At 45.0% G+C, this 18,060-nt stretch overlaps 1 protein-coding gene across 12 annotated transcripts in view; it reads left to right on the top strand.

Moving 5' to 3' along the window:
* The window catches only part of LOC124011672 (protocadherin alpha-C2-like), a 234,905-nt gene extending 221,555 nt beyond the window's left edge, over positions 1–13,350 (top strand). For all 12 annotated transcript variants that reach the window (XM_046325144.1, XM_046325143.1, XM_046325152.1 and 9 more), the window contains one exon: positions 9,734–13,350. In XM_046325144.1, the coding sequence (XP_046181100.1) occupies positions 9,734–10,035 (302 nt within the window). In that variant the 3' untranslated portion in view covers positions 10,036–13,350. The remainder of the gene's footprint in view (positions 1–9,733) is intronic.
* The last annotated feature ends 4,710 nt before the right edge of the window (positions 13,351–18,060 follow it).

The raw sequence follows: 18,060 nt of genomic DNA, 5'->3' as shown, positions 1-18,060 counted from the left end.
CTTCTGCCCAAGCGGCCAATAGATTGTGGGGCGAGGCGAGGGGATGAATAAAGTAGACGTGGCAAAATGGAGCTCCTGGATGATTTAAGTCACTGTGAAAACCTTGGATAGCAGAGAGAAGAGGGGAGACATTAACAAACCGTGAGAGAGAGAGAGAGAGAGAGAGAGAGAGAGAGAGAGAGAGAGAGAGAGAGAGAGAGAGAGAGAGAGAGAGAGAGAGAGAGAGAGAGGCTACATTAGAGAAGTGTATTGCTTTCTATATATGCTTCTGAGAGAGAAAAAATCTCAGAGTGTGAGACTAGGAGTGTGAGAGTGTTGGGTTATGATTTATATATTTGTTAAAGACAGAGGCAGAGGAAGAGACTGAAAAATGTAGAAACACAACAGAGAGAGATACACTGATACAGAGAGCGTGTTAGGCTGTGATCATCTCAGTGTAAAACAAATCATTCCCATCACTAATGTGCCTCTTAGTGATCAGTGATGGACAAGCGGTTTAATTTCCAATCACAATAATGTTTCCACAACAGTGATAGGCATAATGCATGCTCTCTATCAGTAACTGGAAGGGACGGGTGTTTGCTGGACCAGGTTTCACGCTAGATTAGACGAAAGGTCAGAAGAAGTGAGGGAGATAGAGCGGGAAGGAGGGAGGGAGGGAAGAAGGGAGGGAGGGAGGGAGAATCAGTGAGAGAGATTTTTTGCACTGCAACAGCCATCGACAAATCAGATTGTCGCTGTGGCCGTGTGTGGATCTGTGATGGGCGAGGAATGTGATGATGGAACACAGTCAGATGTTCTCTTTCTGTTTGATTGTTATGGCTGAATCTAATCTAATTGACGCTTGAGGGCAGTGAGCAAAAAAAGATAGAAAGATATAGACAAGCAAGTAATGTAGCATTAATGGATTCAGAGTGGAGGGAAGAGAGATGGCTAGATTCATTTGGACCTGGATTTTGATATCCCGATGTGCAGTCAGACCCAGTCATAGGGCTTTTGGCTTGGTCATGATATGTCAGAGACAATTATAAGGCTATTCTACCAAGCCATAATGCCTGCTCTCTCTCTCTCTCGCAGTGAGTCATCACTCTCTGGAATCCTCTTTGTTTGTATCACGGGTGTCTCATCATCTGCCTGAGCCGTTTTAGACAGGAAATTACCTAGAGGCAGGAAAGCTGAGCAAAGGCATTGTAGAGTAAATACCCGTCCACTTTCTAGGATTGCTGTCTTTCCTTTTCTCCTCTCATTCCTCCTTTCACTTAATGTTGTCCCTTACAAAGAGCAGAATCAGTTCACAATGTTGTCTGGGAGTCAGATAATGGCATTTAGCTGAGGTTGATACAGAGAGGGAGAGTGGGATCTCTCACAGCAAATTAATATGACTTTCCCACTATCTCTGAGTCTGAGAGAGAAAGAGAGAGAGACCGTGTCTGTCTCCTGCTCTTCTTCTCCTCTTATCCTCACCCTCTGTCTTTCTGTCTGTCTGACTCTGTCTATTCATAGGTCTCATGGCTCTGATGACAAAATCAGTGGAGGTCAGATAGCACTTCTGTCTAGAATCGGAAGTGAGAAGTAGGACTATGTGACTGCTGTAACTATAGTGTTTGTGTCCGTCTGTCTGTCGGCCAGTCTGTGGTATGTGCCCTCTGACAGAGAAGACAATGCAAAATGTCTGGTAGTAGTGAGGATATTCTCTATAATGTTTCCTTCCTTTCAAATTGTGCAATCCTCTCCATGTATTTAAAAAAGCATTGGATTAGTTTGAGCGTTGGTTAGAGAGTTGCCGCCATATTTCTTACACCAGTCATTTCCTTTTAAATCCACGAAGGGAAGTGAGCAAGTGTACAATGTAGGGGAGAAGAGTAGAGAAAGAGGACTATGTACGAGAATGAATACAGCCTGGTCGCATAGACTAGACGTAACATAGTAAACGTCAATCCGGGACAGTCAAATTAATATGGTATGTTACATTTAGGTATGGTTACATAAGGCAGGTGTTTACTTTACAAAAACGAAAGCACGGTGGTTGGTCATGGTGGATGGATAGGCATATAATGCGAACGTCTAGCAATCCAAAGTTTGCGAATGTGAATCTCATCATAGACAACTTGAGCATTTTAGATAATTTGCCACTCACACCTACTTTTGAACTATTTTGCAACTACTTAGCATGTTAGCTAACACTTCTCCTAACCATAACTTTAACCTTTTAAGCTAACCCTTCCCCTAACCTTAACCCTTTTAGCTAAACGTTCCCCTTGCCCTAACCTTAACCTTAACCCTCTTACCTAACTTCTAAACATAACCCTAACCTTAACCCTAACCCTAACCCCTAGATAACATTAGTCACCTAGCCACCTAGCTAGAATTCGTAACATGTCATACGTTTTTCAAATTCATATCATATCGTACGTTTAGCAAATTTGTAACATATTGTACATTTTGCAAATTCATAAGACATAATGTGAATTGTAATTCCTAACATATCATATGATATGGGTGATGGACATCCACAAATTAATACATACAAAACTTACTATACCATACAAAATGGAGTGTCCCGGATTTACATACAGAATAATATGAAATGCTCTGAGACCAGGTTGGTGAATAGGTTCAGCTTCTGTAGGCTATGTATGAGAGAGATGAATAGGACAGCTTCTGTAGGCTATGTATGAGAGAGGTGAATAGGACAGCTTCTGTAGGCTATGTATGAGAGAGGTGAATAGGACAGCTTCTGTAGGCTATGTATGAGAGAGGTGAATAGGACAGCTTCTGTAGGCTATGTATGAGAGAGGTGAATAGGACAGCTTCTGTAGGCTATGTATGAGAGAGGTGAATAGGACAGCTTCTGTAGGCTATGTATGAGAGAGGTGAATAGGACAGCTTCTGTAGGCTATGTATGAGAGAGGTGAATAGGACAGCTTCTGTAGGCTATGTATGAGAGAGGTGAATAGGACAGCTTCTGTAGGCTATGTATGAGAGAGGTGAATAGGACAGCTTCTGTAGGCTATGTATGAGAGAGGTGAATAGGACAGCTTCTGTAGGCTATGTATGAGAGAGGTGAATAGGACAGCTTCTGTAGGCTATGTATGAGAGAGGTGAATAGGACACCATCCCATCAGCCTGAAAGAGTTCCTGCAGTGTTTGACTCCATAAGAGAGATTAGGAGTGTGTGCCATGCAGGGGGCGTGACGCTGCCCACGCCTGGCCTGGATTTACTCCCACAATCCATCACTCTCAGCAGCTCCAGCAGAGAGCCCGGGCTGGGACCGAGGGGGTGAGAGCAGGGAGGGGGAGGAAAGGAGAAGGGACGGCAGGGGAAGAAGGCGGGAGAGAGATAGAGAGGAGAGAAGAAGGTGGGAGGGAGAAATGGAGAGGGAGGAGAAGGGATGAGAGGATTGGTTTGAGCAGAGGAGAGAAAGAGGAAGAGGGGAGGATAAAGAGATTTGTAAACATCATCCTAATCCATAGTTTTAATTGTTTTAATGGTCACTAATTGTCATAAAATCTGTTTTTGCTTAGTCCCTCAGCTGCTGTTTAAAGCACTTAAAAATGCTTTGGTAAGAAACACCTATTTTGGTTCCTTATGAATTCAGAGATAAAGCCAGAGAAGAGAGGAATAGTGTAGTTTTAGAATGCATCGGTGTTCTAGTTGTGAGCTTTGTGTGGTGGAGGTGGTGGATGTGGTGGTGGATGTGGTGGATATGGTGGAGGTGGAGATTTTGGTGGAGGTGGTGATGGTGGAGGGGGTGAAGGAGGTGGTGAAGGAGGTGGAGGTGGTGGAAGTGGTGAATGTGATGGTGCTGGTGGAGGTGGTGAAGGTGGGGGCAGGCTAGATCTGTTGTCTTGTTCCTGTTCTTTGAAGCCATGTAACAATGCCTCCCTCTGGCAACATCAATTACTACCTGCTAGATGAGACTGTACTGGCTGATCAAAACTGACTCACGGAACTCTTGCCCTGTACCAAGGGATGGGGCTCTGCCCCATGGGGTGCTTCACAGTCCTTAAAACCTAGTCCCGTTCTTCTGTACATGTACAGTACAAGTCAAAAGTTTGGACACACCTACTCATTCAAGGGTTTTTCTTTCTTTTTACTATTTTCGACATTGCAGAATAATAGTGAGGACATCAAAACTATGAAATAACACATATGGAATCATGTAGTAAGCAAAACAGTGGTAAACAAATGAAAATATGTTTTATATTTGAGATTCTTCAAAGTAGTCACCCTTTGCCTTGAAGACAGCTTTGCACACTCTTGGCATTCTCTCAACCAGCTTCATGAGGAATGCTTTTCCAACAGTCTTGAAGGAGTTTCCACATATGCAGAGCACTTTTTGGCTGCTTTTCCTTCACTCTGCGGTCGGGTGATTGTGGAGGCCAGGTCATCTGATGGAGCACTCCATCGCTCTCCTTCTTTGTCTAATAGCCCTTACAGTGCCTAGCGAAAGTATTTGTCCTGTTTTGTTGCCTTATAACCTGGAATTAAAATAGATTTAAGGGGGTTTGTATAATTTGATTTACACAACATACCGCTTTGAAGATGCTAAATAATTTTTTAAAATAGTGAAACAAACAAGAAATATGACAACAAAAAAACAGAAAACTTAAGCGTGCATAACTATCCACAGATTCTCAATTGGATTGGGGTCTGGGCTTTGACTAGGCCATTCCAAGACATTTAAATGTTTCCCCTTATACCACTCAAGTGTTGCTTTAGAAGGATGCTTAGGGTCATTGTCCTGCTGGAAGGTGAACCTCCGTCCCAGTCTCAAATCTCTGGAAGACTCAAACAGGTTTCCCTCAAGAACATCGCTTTACTTAACGGCAATCTTTATTCCTTCAATTCTGACCAGTTTCCCAGTCCCCGCCGATGAAAAATATCCCCACAGCATGATGCTGCATCCTCCATGGATGTTGTTCGTGGGGTGATGAGAGGTGTTGGGTTAGTGCCAGACATTGCGTTTTCCTTGATGGCTAAAAATCTCAATTTTAGTCTTATCTGACCAGAGTACCTTCCTCCATATGTTTGCTGAACACCAAACATGTTTGCTTATTTTTTTAATGGCGAATGTGAATGTTTTTTTTCTGGCCACTCTTCTGTAAAGCCCAGCTCTGTGGAGTGTACAGCTTAAAGTGGTCCTATGGACAGATACTCCAATCTCCGCTGTGGAGCTTTGCAGCTCCTTCAGGGTTATCTTTGGTCTATTTGTTGCCTCTGATTAATGCCCTCCTTGCCTGGTCTGTGAGTTTTGGTGGGCGGCCTTCTCTTGACAGGTTTGTTGTGGCGCCATATTCTTTCCATTTTTTATAAGGGATTTAATGGTGCTCCGTGAGATGTTCAAAGTTTCAGATATTTTTTTATAACCCAACCCTGATCTGTACCTCTCCACAACTTTGTCCCTGACCTATTTGGAGAGCTCCTTGGTCTTCATGGTGCTGCTTGCTTGGTGCTGCCCCTTGCTTAGTGGTGTTGCAGACTGTGTTGCCTTTCAGAACAGGTGTATATATATACTACGATCGTGTGACAGATCATGTTACACTTAGTTTGCACACAGATGGACATTATTTGACTAATGATGTGACTTCTGAAGGTAGCTGGTTGCACCAGATCTCATTTAGGGGCTTCATAGTAAAGGGGGTGAAGACATATACACACCACTTTCCCTTTTTTCTTTTTTTTCCCTTTCACAAGTCATGTTTTTCTTTTCACTTCACCAATTTGGACTATTTTGTGTCTGTCCATTACATGTTGTAATGCAACAAAATTGGAAAGACCCCAAAGGGGTGAATACTTGGCAAGGCTCTGTGTGGCTCTGTGTGGCTCTGTGTGGCGTATCGCTGCAGAATGCTGTATTAGCCATGCTGGTTAAGTGTGCCTTGAATTCTAAATACATCACAGACAGTGTCACCGGCAAAGCACCACCACACCATCACACCTCCTCCTCCATGCTTCACGGTGGGAACCACACCATCACACCTCCTCCTCCATGCTTCACGGTGGGAACCACACCATGAGATGATCCGTTCACCTATTCTGCGTTTCACAAAGATTACAGAGGTTGGAACCAACAATCTCAAATTTGGACTCATCAGACCAAAGGACATATTTCCACCAGTCTAATGTCCATTGCTCGTGTTTCTTGGCCCAATAAAGTCTCTTCTTATTGGTGTCCTTTTAGTAGTAGTTTCTTTGCAGCAATTTGACCATGAAGGCCTGATTCACGTAGTCTCTGAACAGTTGATGTTGAGATGTGTCTGTTACTTGAACTCTATGAAGCATTTATTTGGGCTGCAATCTGAGGTGCAGTTAACTCTAATGAACTTATCCTCTGCAGCAGAGGTAATTCTGGGTCTTACTTTCCTTGTGCGGGTCCTCATGAGAGCCAGTTTCATCACAGCACTTGATGGTTTTTGCGACTGCACTGAAATGTTCCAGATTGACTGACCTTCATGTCCCTTTGCTTATTTGAGCTGTTCTTGCCATAATATGGACTTGGTATTTTACCAAATAGGGCTATCTTCTGTATACCACCCCTACCTTGTCACAATACAACTGATTGGCTCGAACGCGTTAAGATGGAAATAAATTACACAAATGAACTTTTAACAAGGCACACCTGTTAATTAAAATGCATTCCACGTGACTACCTCATGAAGCTGGTTGAGAGAATGCCAAGATTGTGCAATGTTGTCATCAAGGCAAAGGGTGGCTACTTCGAAGAATCTCAAATATAAAATAGATTTTGATTGGTTTAACACATTTTTGGTTACTACATGATTCTATATCTGTTATTTCATAGTTTTGATGTCTTCACTACTTTTCTACAATGTAGAAAATATTCAAAATAAAGAAAACCCCTTGAATGAGTAGGTTTGTCCAAACGTTTGACTGGTGCTGTATATATATCCAAGGTATTTTGGCTGCCTTTAGCACATCTGTCAAGACAAATAGTTACGTTGATGGGAATTTGAGTTGAAAGTACTTTGACCATCCAGGCTGTATCACATCTGTCTGTGATTGGGAGTCCAATATGGCGGCGCACAATTGGCCCAGCGTCGTCCAGGTTTGGCCGGTGTAGTCCGTCATTGTAAATAAGAATGTGTTCTTAACTGACTTTCCTCGTTAAATAAAGGTTACATTTTTTATATTTTTTTATTAGACTGTACCAGGGCACGACATGCCCTCCTAACTGTCCAATAGAGGCCTGGTTGGGGAGGACAGGGAATGGTGAGATGGGCTTCCATACCCTGGGTATTATGAGGCCAGCACTCCCTCTTCCAGACACAGTTCATTCTACTTGGGTGAATACAGTTTTGTTAAACTCCACTTTGGAAGGAAGTCAAAAAGAGAGAGAAATAAATGGAGAAATGTGAAGGAAGTGTAGAAACTAGGTCATAGCTGTGAGGAACGAGGGAAAGTGTTGTGGGGAGTTTTTTTGCTGTGTGTGTGTGTGTGTGTGTGTGTGTGTGTGTGTGTGTGTGTGTGTGTGTGTGTGTGTGTGTGTGTGTGTGTGTGTGTGTGTGTGTGTGTGTGTGTGTGTGTGTGTGTGTGTGTGTGTGTGTGTGTGTGTGTGTGTGTGTGTGTGTGTGTATCTCGTTTTAGTTTGATGTGAGTTAGGCGACTGAGAAGACATAACGGGGTAGTTAGAACAAATCCTATCTGGATCCTTGGGTCTTCAAGTTGGTGTGGGAGCTTTGTTACAAGAACCCTGGGTTGTCAACACACACACACATACACACACAAACACACACACACTTTGAATAACGCAGAGTCACAGTTAGTTTGACCGAGCAGGCACCTCTGCCATCCCCATCTCCTTTAATGAGAAGCTATTTATGTGTGCACTCTCGCCCCTTTAATTGTATTATTTATGTGTACAGGGGAGTGCTCTCTCTCCTTGGGTAGACTGATGGGGTCGGGAGGGGAGAGCTGAGAGCTGAGCCAAGAGTCACTCTGCTCTGCTGCAGTGAGTCATGACATGTGTCTAGAGATGGAGGCAGTATAGAGAGGCTGTGTCACACCTGTCTGTCTCAAAGCACTGAGTACAGCCTTGTTTAACTAACTGGAGACCACTTACAATACTGAGTGTTGGAGAGGGTTTAGTTCGCTGTTGTTGAAGCTACTGACTGACACATCTTGCACACACACATGCAAACACACACCCGGCTGGTCATCCATGAATGTTTGGAAATCTTGAAGAACGATCTGGTCTTAATGGCCATGTACTCTTATAATCTCCAGAAGAGGACTGGCCACCCCTCGGAGCCTGGTTCCTCTCTACCCAGCACAGCCAGAAGAGCACTGGCCACCCTTCAGAGCCTGGTTCCTCTCTACCCAGCACAGCCAGAAGAGGACTGGCCACCCTTCAGAGCCTGGTTCCTCTCTACCCAGCACAGCCAGAAGAGGACTGGCCACCCCTCAGAGCCTGGTTCCTCTCTACCCAGCACAGCCAGAAGAGGACTGGCCACCCCTCAGAGCCTGGTTCCTCTCTACCCAGCACAGCCAGAAGAGGACTGGCCACCCCTCAGAGCCTGGTTCCTCTCTACCCAGCACAGCCAGAAGAGCACTGGCCACCCCTCAGAGCCTGGTTCCTCTCTACCCAGCACAGCCAGAAGAGGACTGGCCACCCCTCAGAGCCTGGTTCCTCTCTACCCAGCACAGCCAGAAGAGCACTGGCCACCCCTCAGAGCCTGGTTCCTCTCTACCCAGCACAGCCAGAAGAGGACTGGCCACCCCTCAGAGCCTGGTTCCTCTCTACCCAGCACAGCCAGAAGAGCACTGGCCACCCCTCAGAGCCTGGTTCCTCTCTACCCAGCACAGCCAGAAGAGCACTGGCCACCCCTCAGAGCCTGGTTCCTCTCCATGTTTATTTCTAGGTTACTGCCTTTCTAGGGAGTTTTTCCTTGCTACCGTGCTTCTACCTCTGCATTGCTTGCTGTTTGGGGTTTTAGGCTGGCTTTCTGTATAAGCACTTTGTGACATCTGCTGATGTAAAAAGGATTTTATAAATACATTTGATTTGATTTTGACACAAGCACGCACACACACATACACACACAGCTGTATACTGTGTATAATGTAGGCTCTTCAGTCTGTGCCATAACCACTTCTATTGAACAGGAACATTCTGTATTGAACTTTTTTAGTTTAGCGCTTCAGTGGTGATCTGTGACGGAAGTTTAAGCACAGTCATCTCCCAGAACAAGCACTCAGTCTGTAAACTGCTTGTTGGCTTTCCTTTCAAATGCCATGTCTTTATTCCCTGACCTTTCCCTGCTTCTCCCGGCGTGATGGAGCGATTCATGTCTTATCTCATAGCACCAATCGAGGACGCTAGACGTGGGAAGGACAGGTGTGACCGACGCTTTGATTCTGTATAGCCGCTTACCAGTGGAAGCAATTGAAAGCTTGCATTCTGAGTCGCCACCCCTTTCTTTTGAGGGGTGTTATGGCTGTTTATGTGGATTAGTGACATCACAATGGGAGTCAGGGTGATCAGAGTACTCCTGTAGTTTTTCAATGCAGCACAGTGTGGACTGTGTCATGATGCATCACCACAGGATGCAGTCTGATATGGCAGAGGTTTCTCATGTTTTTCTGTGAAGTGTCCATCGCCATGACAATGACAGTAACACTGATCTTACTTTGTTCCCTTTATGCACCATAGATGAGATTGATGATTCTATCTCAACATCAATAACCCCCCATCTTTCTCTCTCTCCCTAGATGCTGAGGGTGGAGAGACGTCCCCGCCCATGGGAGCCGGAGTGGATAGTAACAGCTGGCACTTCCGTTACGGTGCAGGCGGTCCCGGTGGGCCCCCCCAGCACCTGAAGCCTGGCGAGGTCCCCCCCGAAGCCTTTATCATCCCCGGATCCCCCGCAATCATCTCAATCCGCCAGCAGGGAGGAGAGGACGACAAGAGCGACTTCATCACTTTCGGAAAGAAGGAGGAGGCCAAGAAGAAGAAGAAGAAGAAGAAGGAGAAGAAGGATAAGAAGGATAAGGGGAAGGATGATGACGAGTAGCGGAGGAGGAGGACGAGGAAGAGAAGGAAAGGGAGCTGTTAAAACAGGGGTACCAACCAAAGTCCACCTGGTAACAAAAATACAAGTATTTGAGACAACAGGTGAAAAGAGAGATCCCCAGTTCAACTTCATCATCTCTGGCTCAGTAACACAGACAGGCAGACAAAGTCACACTGCCGTCCTCTGCTCAATACCCTGGAACAAAGATAATAGCCCAGGTCTTTCTAACTCTCTCTGATAATAATCTGGCCTTACCAAGATTACTGTAGTTTAACGTCTCCTCCAAATCCCTGTCTTGGGTAATTGCTTAATAATCATGCCTTGATGAGACAAAAAATGTATTGATGCATTTTCCTCCATGCCCCCTGGTGCCTGCCTATACACCCTGAGCCAAATAATACCCTCCCACTCTTCTCAGCAAGGGGACGAGAGCTACTGTCTCCCCTTGCCCTCTGCTTTTCACCTTCTCTCCCACGGATACGTTGGCACCTCGGTCTTACCCTTTCCCACCATGTTGTATAATCTCTTTTCTTTGAAAGGAAAAGAAAATCCGAGGATGAGAAGAAAACAGCTCTGTGCCAGCCTCGGAAAAAGAACAAAAAAAGCAAATGTCAAGAAGAAGAAAAGAAAGTAACTCGAAGACACAGACAGCGCTAGATGTTTAGAGCTGGACACTCACACTTGTAAATAGCACAGGAGAGAGTTCGCTAAAGCTGGGGCTAAAGGCTAACATGACACTGCTGCTGCAGCTTCCTATCGCGTTCTCTATCTGTCAGTGTTCCCTGAGCCGGCAAGGAAAACATGGCTGTCAATGATACACACATACACATTGACACACACACACACACTCACAAACATGGACACTGAGAACACCTGAGACCTGGAGAGAGGTACAAAATCTAGGAGCTGCCAACAAACCACAGCGAACAAATAACAATATGTTTCATACAAAACGCAAGCTTTTCCCCCAGCAGTACAGTCTCCTTAGCAGTACAGTCTCCTTAGCAGTACAGTCTCCTTAGCAGTACAGTCTCCTTAGCAGTACACACGTGTACTGTAGATCTAGCGTCTCAGTATCGACACAGCTGCATCCCCTGCAATAACTCCTGGTTGGTCTGCTCAATACTCTATTCTGGGACAATGAGATCTCTCTCTCTCTCTCTCAAAGCAGCCAACAGCTCAATGAATCCCTCTCGGACAACAGCTCAATGAGATCCCTCTCTCTCAAAACAGCCAACAGCTCAATGAGATCCCTCTCTCTCAAAGCAGCCAACAGCTCAAGGAGATCCCTGTCTCTCAAAACAGCCAACAGCTCAATGAGATCCCTCTCTCTCAAAGCAGCCAACAGCTCAATGAAATCCCTGTCTCTCAAAGCAGCCAACAGCTCAAGGAGATCCCTCTCTCTCAAAGGAGCCAACAGCTCAATGCGAAGACAGAGAAAGAGGGAATGAGAGAAAGGAGGAACACTTCAGATTATCTTGAGAACGAAAGAGACGAGTCCAGCTGAGTTGGCCTGTGATCCAGCTTGTTGATCAGGGCTCAGTTGGAACCTTGTAGAATAGCAGGAGTGTCTCTAGCTAAAGATGATCTCTCCCCTGCTACTCAGCAAAAGCCTGATGCTTTCTGCTCTGAATGTTTGGTAGCAACCATCCTTTACCTGATACCCAACCTGATCTCTATCCTCCCCACTCCCCTGAGCTTTCCACCCTCAACCCCACACCACCCCTCCCTTACCCCAACCACAGACTGCTTCTTCACGTGATGATGATGATGATGACATTTGTGAATCTTTTTCTCTTTTTATTTGTTGGAGAAGAGCCACTATTTCCTTCTCTGTTTTGTTAGCTTTAACTGATCTGCAGTGCTTCTTCTTGTCCCCCCCTGCCCTTTATCTCTCTCTTTTTCTGGCCATAGACCCCCCCTCTAACCCCCTGTTCATTCAGGGTGAACTGGGAAGGCCTACTCTGAACCTTGTGTTGTGCTGGGATCAGGAAATATGTGTGAGGCCTGTAGAACCCAGTCGGTGCCGGTGGTCCAGTACTCTGTTAGCCAATGTCAGATGCCTCTAAGTGCAAAACGGTTGAGTGCTTTTAACTTGTGAATACTACGCTGTTCATTCCTGTTTGTGGTCACTGGCGAGAGGGGACGAGGTGGGATGGGGACAGGGATGGAGGTCTGGGGCATGGTGCTGAGGGCTGTCCCTGTCCTCCATGTTCCTGGGTAAACATATATGAAAACAGTAGGTCACCCATTGGCTTTTATGTACACGATAAATGTAGATTTAGACTTGCTTTTCATACATTGCCTTTGCATTAATAAATGCGATGTGTAACCTGATTATTACATTATTCATGACTAAATACGAGCATCTAAGGATTCCTACCCCACAGCTCTATCCCACCAATCCTCTTTCAGGAGGTTTTGTGAAGGAGCGGAGACATGGTTCAGCCCTGCTTCTATTGGTTCCTCCTTCCCTTGCCTGTAAGTTGTTGCCACCCCCCCCCAAGTTCTGCAGCTCAGTATGACTTCACTCCACTACAGTGGCTGCTGCATGTAAGTCCCAAAGGAAACATAGTATATAGAGAAATATATATATATAGAAATAGATGGTTATGATTTTATTATTTTGTATTATCATTTTACTTCATGACTCGCAAAGGAGATATTTGTGTGTACCGTCTCTACCATGCATCTTGTGCATATAACATCCTACACACTCCACAGTGGTGTTATACGTTAACTTAACCTCTTAGATATTTGTAAATGCTAATAGTGTGATGGCCTTGAATGCAACTCTGTTCATTTTGTTTTACCAAAATATCATTTTCGTTTTTGAGAACAAGCAAAGAAAAGGAACTCAAAAAAAATATATAAAAAAAAATATAATAATAATACGTTTTGTGTCCGGCTTTGACATGATGCTCTACCTAACACTAATATTGTAATTGAAATATGTATGATCCTGTGATGAGCTATATTTTCCCTTCCACCCCCTTTCAACAGATAAAATGTTAAAAAATGACAGAAAAAAAGTCCAATGTAAAAATGGTATATGTAGTGTATGCTTGTGTTTAGTGAGCGTTCACGCTGTCATTCTTTATTTAGAGTACGGTGGTGAACAGTGGTGGTGCTGTCCTGGTCTACTGGGCAGTACTGATCTGTTGTAAAACCTTCTTTTGTACACCTGCTCATCTACTATGACTGTAAAATTGTGAAATTGCATTTCTTTCCGTTTTTTTATTTGCCCTAAATGGATACAGTGGTAATGTGTTTTGTTTATAAATCACTCAATAAAGTTTTCTTTCATAAAAATGAGACTGATGTTGTCGCCTGTTTGGAAACAGGCATTCGTCCATGCACAGCACATCAGTATATTTGCCTCACGGTGGGACATTGTTGCTAGGGAGAGGGAGAGAGGGAGAGAGGGAGAGAGGGAGAGAGGGAGAGGGAGAGGGAGAGAGGGAGAGGGAGAGAGGGAGAGAGGGAGAGAGGAGAGAGGGAGAGGGAGAGAGGGAGAGGGAGAGAGAGAGAGAGAGAGAGAGAGAGAGAGAGAGAGAGAGAGAGAGAGAGAGAGAGAGAGAGAGAGAGAGAGAGAGAGAGAGAGAGAACAGACATTGATCTGCATTGGTCGGAGGAGGAGGAGGGTAGGCATATATACTTCACTCTCAGTCTCTCCCACACGTCCACTCCTGTCTGTGTTGTGGTGCCCAGTCAGAAAGGCTCAGCCCTGCTGAATGGCCAGACTCCCGTTGATCTCTCCTGAAGAACACCAGCTTTTACATCAAACCTTCATTCACCTACTCTGAAATGAATTGTTTATTGACTATGCATACTGAGAGGTCAAATCATTTGACCATATAGCTCAGTGGATACGGTGAAGCCTCATAATGCATTAGGAGATCACAACGACGGTCCACCAAGAAGACAGCAATGGTTGGTAAATGGTATGTAGAGTACAATGGACAAGTATAAGTGAAATCACAAGCATAACATTGGAACAATACTGCTAAGTAATACCATACTGATATACATCTTTATCAAGTTGCTAGATGAGCCCTGTGTATGTATTATAATGATCCAGTAACTTGTAAATGAATCTCCACTGGGCACAGCCAGAAGAGGACTGGCCTCCCCTCAGAGCCTGGTTCCTCTCTACCCAGCACAGCCAGAAGAGGACTGGCCTCCCCTCAGAGCCTGGTTCCTCTCTACCCAGCACAGCCAGAAGAGGACTGGCCTCCCCTCAGAGCCTGGTTCCTCTCTACCCAGCACAGCCAGAAGAGGACTGGCCTCCCCTCAGAGCCTGGTTCCTCTCTACCCAGCACAGCCAGAAGAGGACTGGCCTCCCCTCAGAGCCTGGTTCCTCTCTACCCAGCACAGCCAGAAGAGGACTGGCCTCCCCTCAGAGCCTGGTTCTTTTCTAGGTTTCTTCCTAGGTTCCTGCCTTTTCTAGGGAGTTTTTCCAAACCACCGTGCTTCTTCTTCTGCATTGCTTGCTCTTTGGGGTATTAGGCTTGCTTTCTGTATAAGCGCTTTGTGACATCTGCTAATTTAAAAAGGGCTTTATAAATACGTTTGATTTGATGTACAAATGATGGTGTCTGACTGCATATTCTCATGAACTCTACTGATCTCCAAAGGGCTCATTTAGAAATCTAGGAATATTCCAATCAGACTGTTAACCATTGACTGTGTTCTCTGATTTTCGCATTGCTCATTATGGGGTTTAGATTCTGGAGTACCTAAGTGTTTCTCCAGCACATTGCTTCTGTAGCTCAGTGATTAATGGCTGTTTATCAAGCACGAAGCTTTGAAAGATCAGGGAGCTCTTGTCTCTTTTCAATTGTCTATTCTCTGCTGCCTGTCATCTGGGTCTTTGAGCTGCAGATGATGTTTGTTGCTTATCATCTTTCACCCTCCTCTCTATCTCTCTCTTTCTCTCCTCTCTTTCACCCTCCTCTCTATCTCTCTCTTTCCCTCCTCTCTATCTCTCTCTTTCTCTCCTCTCTTTCACCCTCCTCTCTATCTCTCTCTTTCTCTCCTCTCTATCTCTCTCTTTCCCTCCTCTCTATCTCTCTCTTTCTCTCCTCTCTTTCATCCTGCATCTTGGAGAGGGTAGGGAGACAGCGGTGAAGAGAGTTCAAGGGTTAATGTCTGCCAAAACAACCCTCTCTCTTCCTCGCCCGCTGTGGGAGCCAGACAAGGAAGTTTCTATGGTTACCACCAGTAGGGGACAGTCTCCATGGCAACAGCCTCCTGATTTAAAAAATAATAATAATATTTAACCTTTATTTAACTCTGCAAGTCAGTTAAGAACAAATCCTTATTTACAATGACAGCTTACCCCAGCCAAACCTGGACGAATCTGGGCCAATTTGGTGGTGCCCTATGGGACTCCCAATCACGGCTGGATGTGATGCAGCCTGGATTCAAACAATGTACTGCAGTAACGCCACTTGCACTGAGATGCAGTGTCTTAGACCACTGCAACACGCAGGAGCCTGATAAACTCCTTGTGCAGAGGTGGAGGGTGGAAACAGTTTTGAACCAGGAAAGCAGGATGGGTTGGGTCCCTTATGTCTGACAGACACAACTTCAAAGGTTCAAAGGACTGTCAGAGTTCTAACACACACACACCTTTCTTTGTCCTGGTGTCATTGTCAATGAGTCCTTCACCGATCAAAGCTATACTACACTGTCAGGAAAAACTGCTGTCTGAATCCCCACTACAACATATGTTCCAGACACACCGCCAAAGAAACATACACTCACAGACTTCCTGGTCTGCATGCGTGGGAACAACATCTTAGCTCTCCCCAGAGCATTCACAAGGGGGTCCTGGCCGTTCCTAATTTCTGCATTTGGTCTCATTTCAACTTCCTCAGTAAAACAAACAAACATACAAGCGGAGGGGGAAAAGCATAGCCAGCAGCATTTGGTCTGTAGAGTATTGCGTCACTCCAGTTAATGAATATAGATATGCATTGTGGCAGAATTAACAGACGTCCAGCACTACTAGCAATAGGCTGCTGCACTAACAGGGGTCTCTGGTCTCTCTTCTACCAACCATGATCTACTCATATGTCATCCACAGAGATAAATAAGAGCCCATTTAGTCCCACACAACAACAATGAATAGTAGGACTGTGTTTTTGAGAATGAATATAAAAAGGCCCTGAACGACTCCAACCCTTTAGCTAACTGCAAAATAAAAAGAAGAACGAAATGAACCCTGAAAATGGAGAAGGGGATTGTGGAGAAGGGGATTGTGGAGAAGGGGATTGTGGAGAAGGGGATTGTGGAGATGAAGGATTGTGGAGAAGGGGATTGTGGAGAAGGGGATTGTGGAGAAGGGGATTGTGGAGAAGTGGATTGTGGAGAAGGGGATTGTGGAGAAGGGGATTGTGGAGATGAAGGATTGTGGAGAAGGGGATTGTGGAGAAGGGGATTGTGGAGAAGGGGATTGTGGAGAAGGGGATTGTGGAGAAGGGGATTGTGGAGATGAAGGATTGTGGAGAAGGGGATTGTGGAGAAGGGGATTGTGGAGAAGGGGATTGTGGAGAAGGGGATTGTGGAGAAGGGGATTGTGGAGAAGGGGATTGTGGAGAAGGGGATTGTGGAGAAGGGGATTGTGGAGATGAAGGATTGCAGCCTAACCTGAAGTCAAGAGGACTGCTGACCTGAAGCTCTGGAGGACTGAAGTACAAGAACCAGGTAGAGTAAGGTTCTGTGAAATGTATATATCAATGGTTGAAACATTTCACTATCGTGTCTGTCTCACTAATTCTCCCACGTCATTCAAACTAATAATAATATGGTTGCTTTTAATTGATGTTAAGAGACTATTTGGCCATTGGGGTGTGAATGTATATTGTAGGGGGTTTGAGTATTTGGGGTTTGAGGGTTTGGGATATAATGTTTGAAGGGGTAAGGGTTTGGGGGTGTCTGTGGTGGGGGTTGTCATGTTGGGGTCAGCCAGCTCTCCAGCCGCAGTGCCTTAGAAAGAACAACATCCTGCTGAGAGGAGCAAACAGCGCCGGTTGGACGCACGACCACAGCCACGCAGACAGTGAGATTAATGTCTGTAATAAATTCACTCGGCAGCAACAGCAGCACCAAACCTCGCCGAGAGAAATACAGAGTGTCCGGAGAGTCTGAGAGAGAGATGATGAAAGATGTGAGGACAGGAGGAGGAAACAGGCAGACAATTAAGTGACTGACATAAACTCACGTTTGGTCTGGGGAGACGGAGAGGGAGTGGGCAAGGACAGAGTCAGCGTGTGACTGACGGACACTCCAGTATCAGAGAGTGACATAGAGACAAGAACACTTAAACACAATCTGAAGAGAGTGAGTGTGTGTTTGAGCAGCTCTGATGAAGGATGCAATTCACACTATAGATTTGAGAAAGATACAGATTTTTCTATGAAGTGTTGCAACCTGGAGTCAGGGGTAGACATAACACAGTAAAGGAAAATCCAGGACCCTACAATTAGAATGATATGTTACGTTTCATATGGTAGGTATTAATTTGTGGATGTCCATCATCCATTTTGTATGATATTTTCCGAATTACAATTTGTTTTTAGTAACAATAGCTTGGTGGCTAATGCTAGCTAGATGGCTAATGTTAACTAGGGTAGGGTTTAGGGTTAGGGGTTAGGGGTTAGGGGTTAAGGGTTAAGGTTAGGGTTAAGGTTAGTGTTAAGGTTAAGGATATGGTTAGGGTTAGGGTTGGCTAACATGCTAAGTAGTTGCAAAGTATCTAAAAAAGTAGTAAGTAGTTGCAAAGTTGCTAATTAGGTAAAGTTGTCCATCATGAAATTTGACCACGAAACCTTTGGGTTGCAAGATATTAGCGTTATACACTTACCGATCCATCACAATCAATTACCCTACTTTAGTTGTTGCCCCTTAAGTAACCTTCTATCTTATGTAACCATACTAAACGAAACATATCATACTCATTTGAGTGTCCCGGATTTACATTTACTATATTGCGTCTAATCTATGAGATCAGGCTAAGTG

This window comes from Oncorhynchus gorbuscha, linkage group LG23 (genome assembly GCF_021184085.1).
Source record: "Oncorhynchus gorbuscha isolate QuinsamMale2020 ecotype Even-year linkage group LG23, OgorEven_v1.0, whole genome shotgun sequence".
Taxonomy (NCBI): Eukaryota; Metazoa; Chordata; class Actinopteri; order Salmoniformes; family Salmonidae; genus Oncorhynchus; species Oncorhynchus gorbuscha.
The sequence above is the reverse complement of the archived record's forward strand: the minus strand, read 5'-3'. Positions and strand labels throughout refer to the sequence as shown.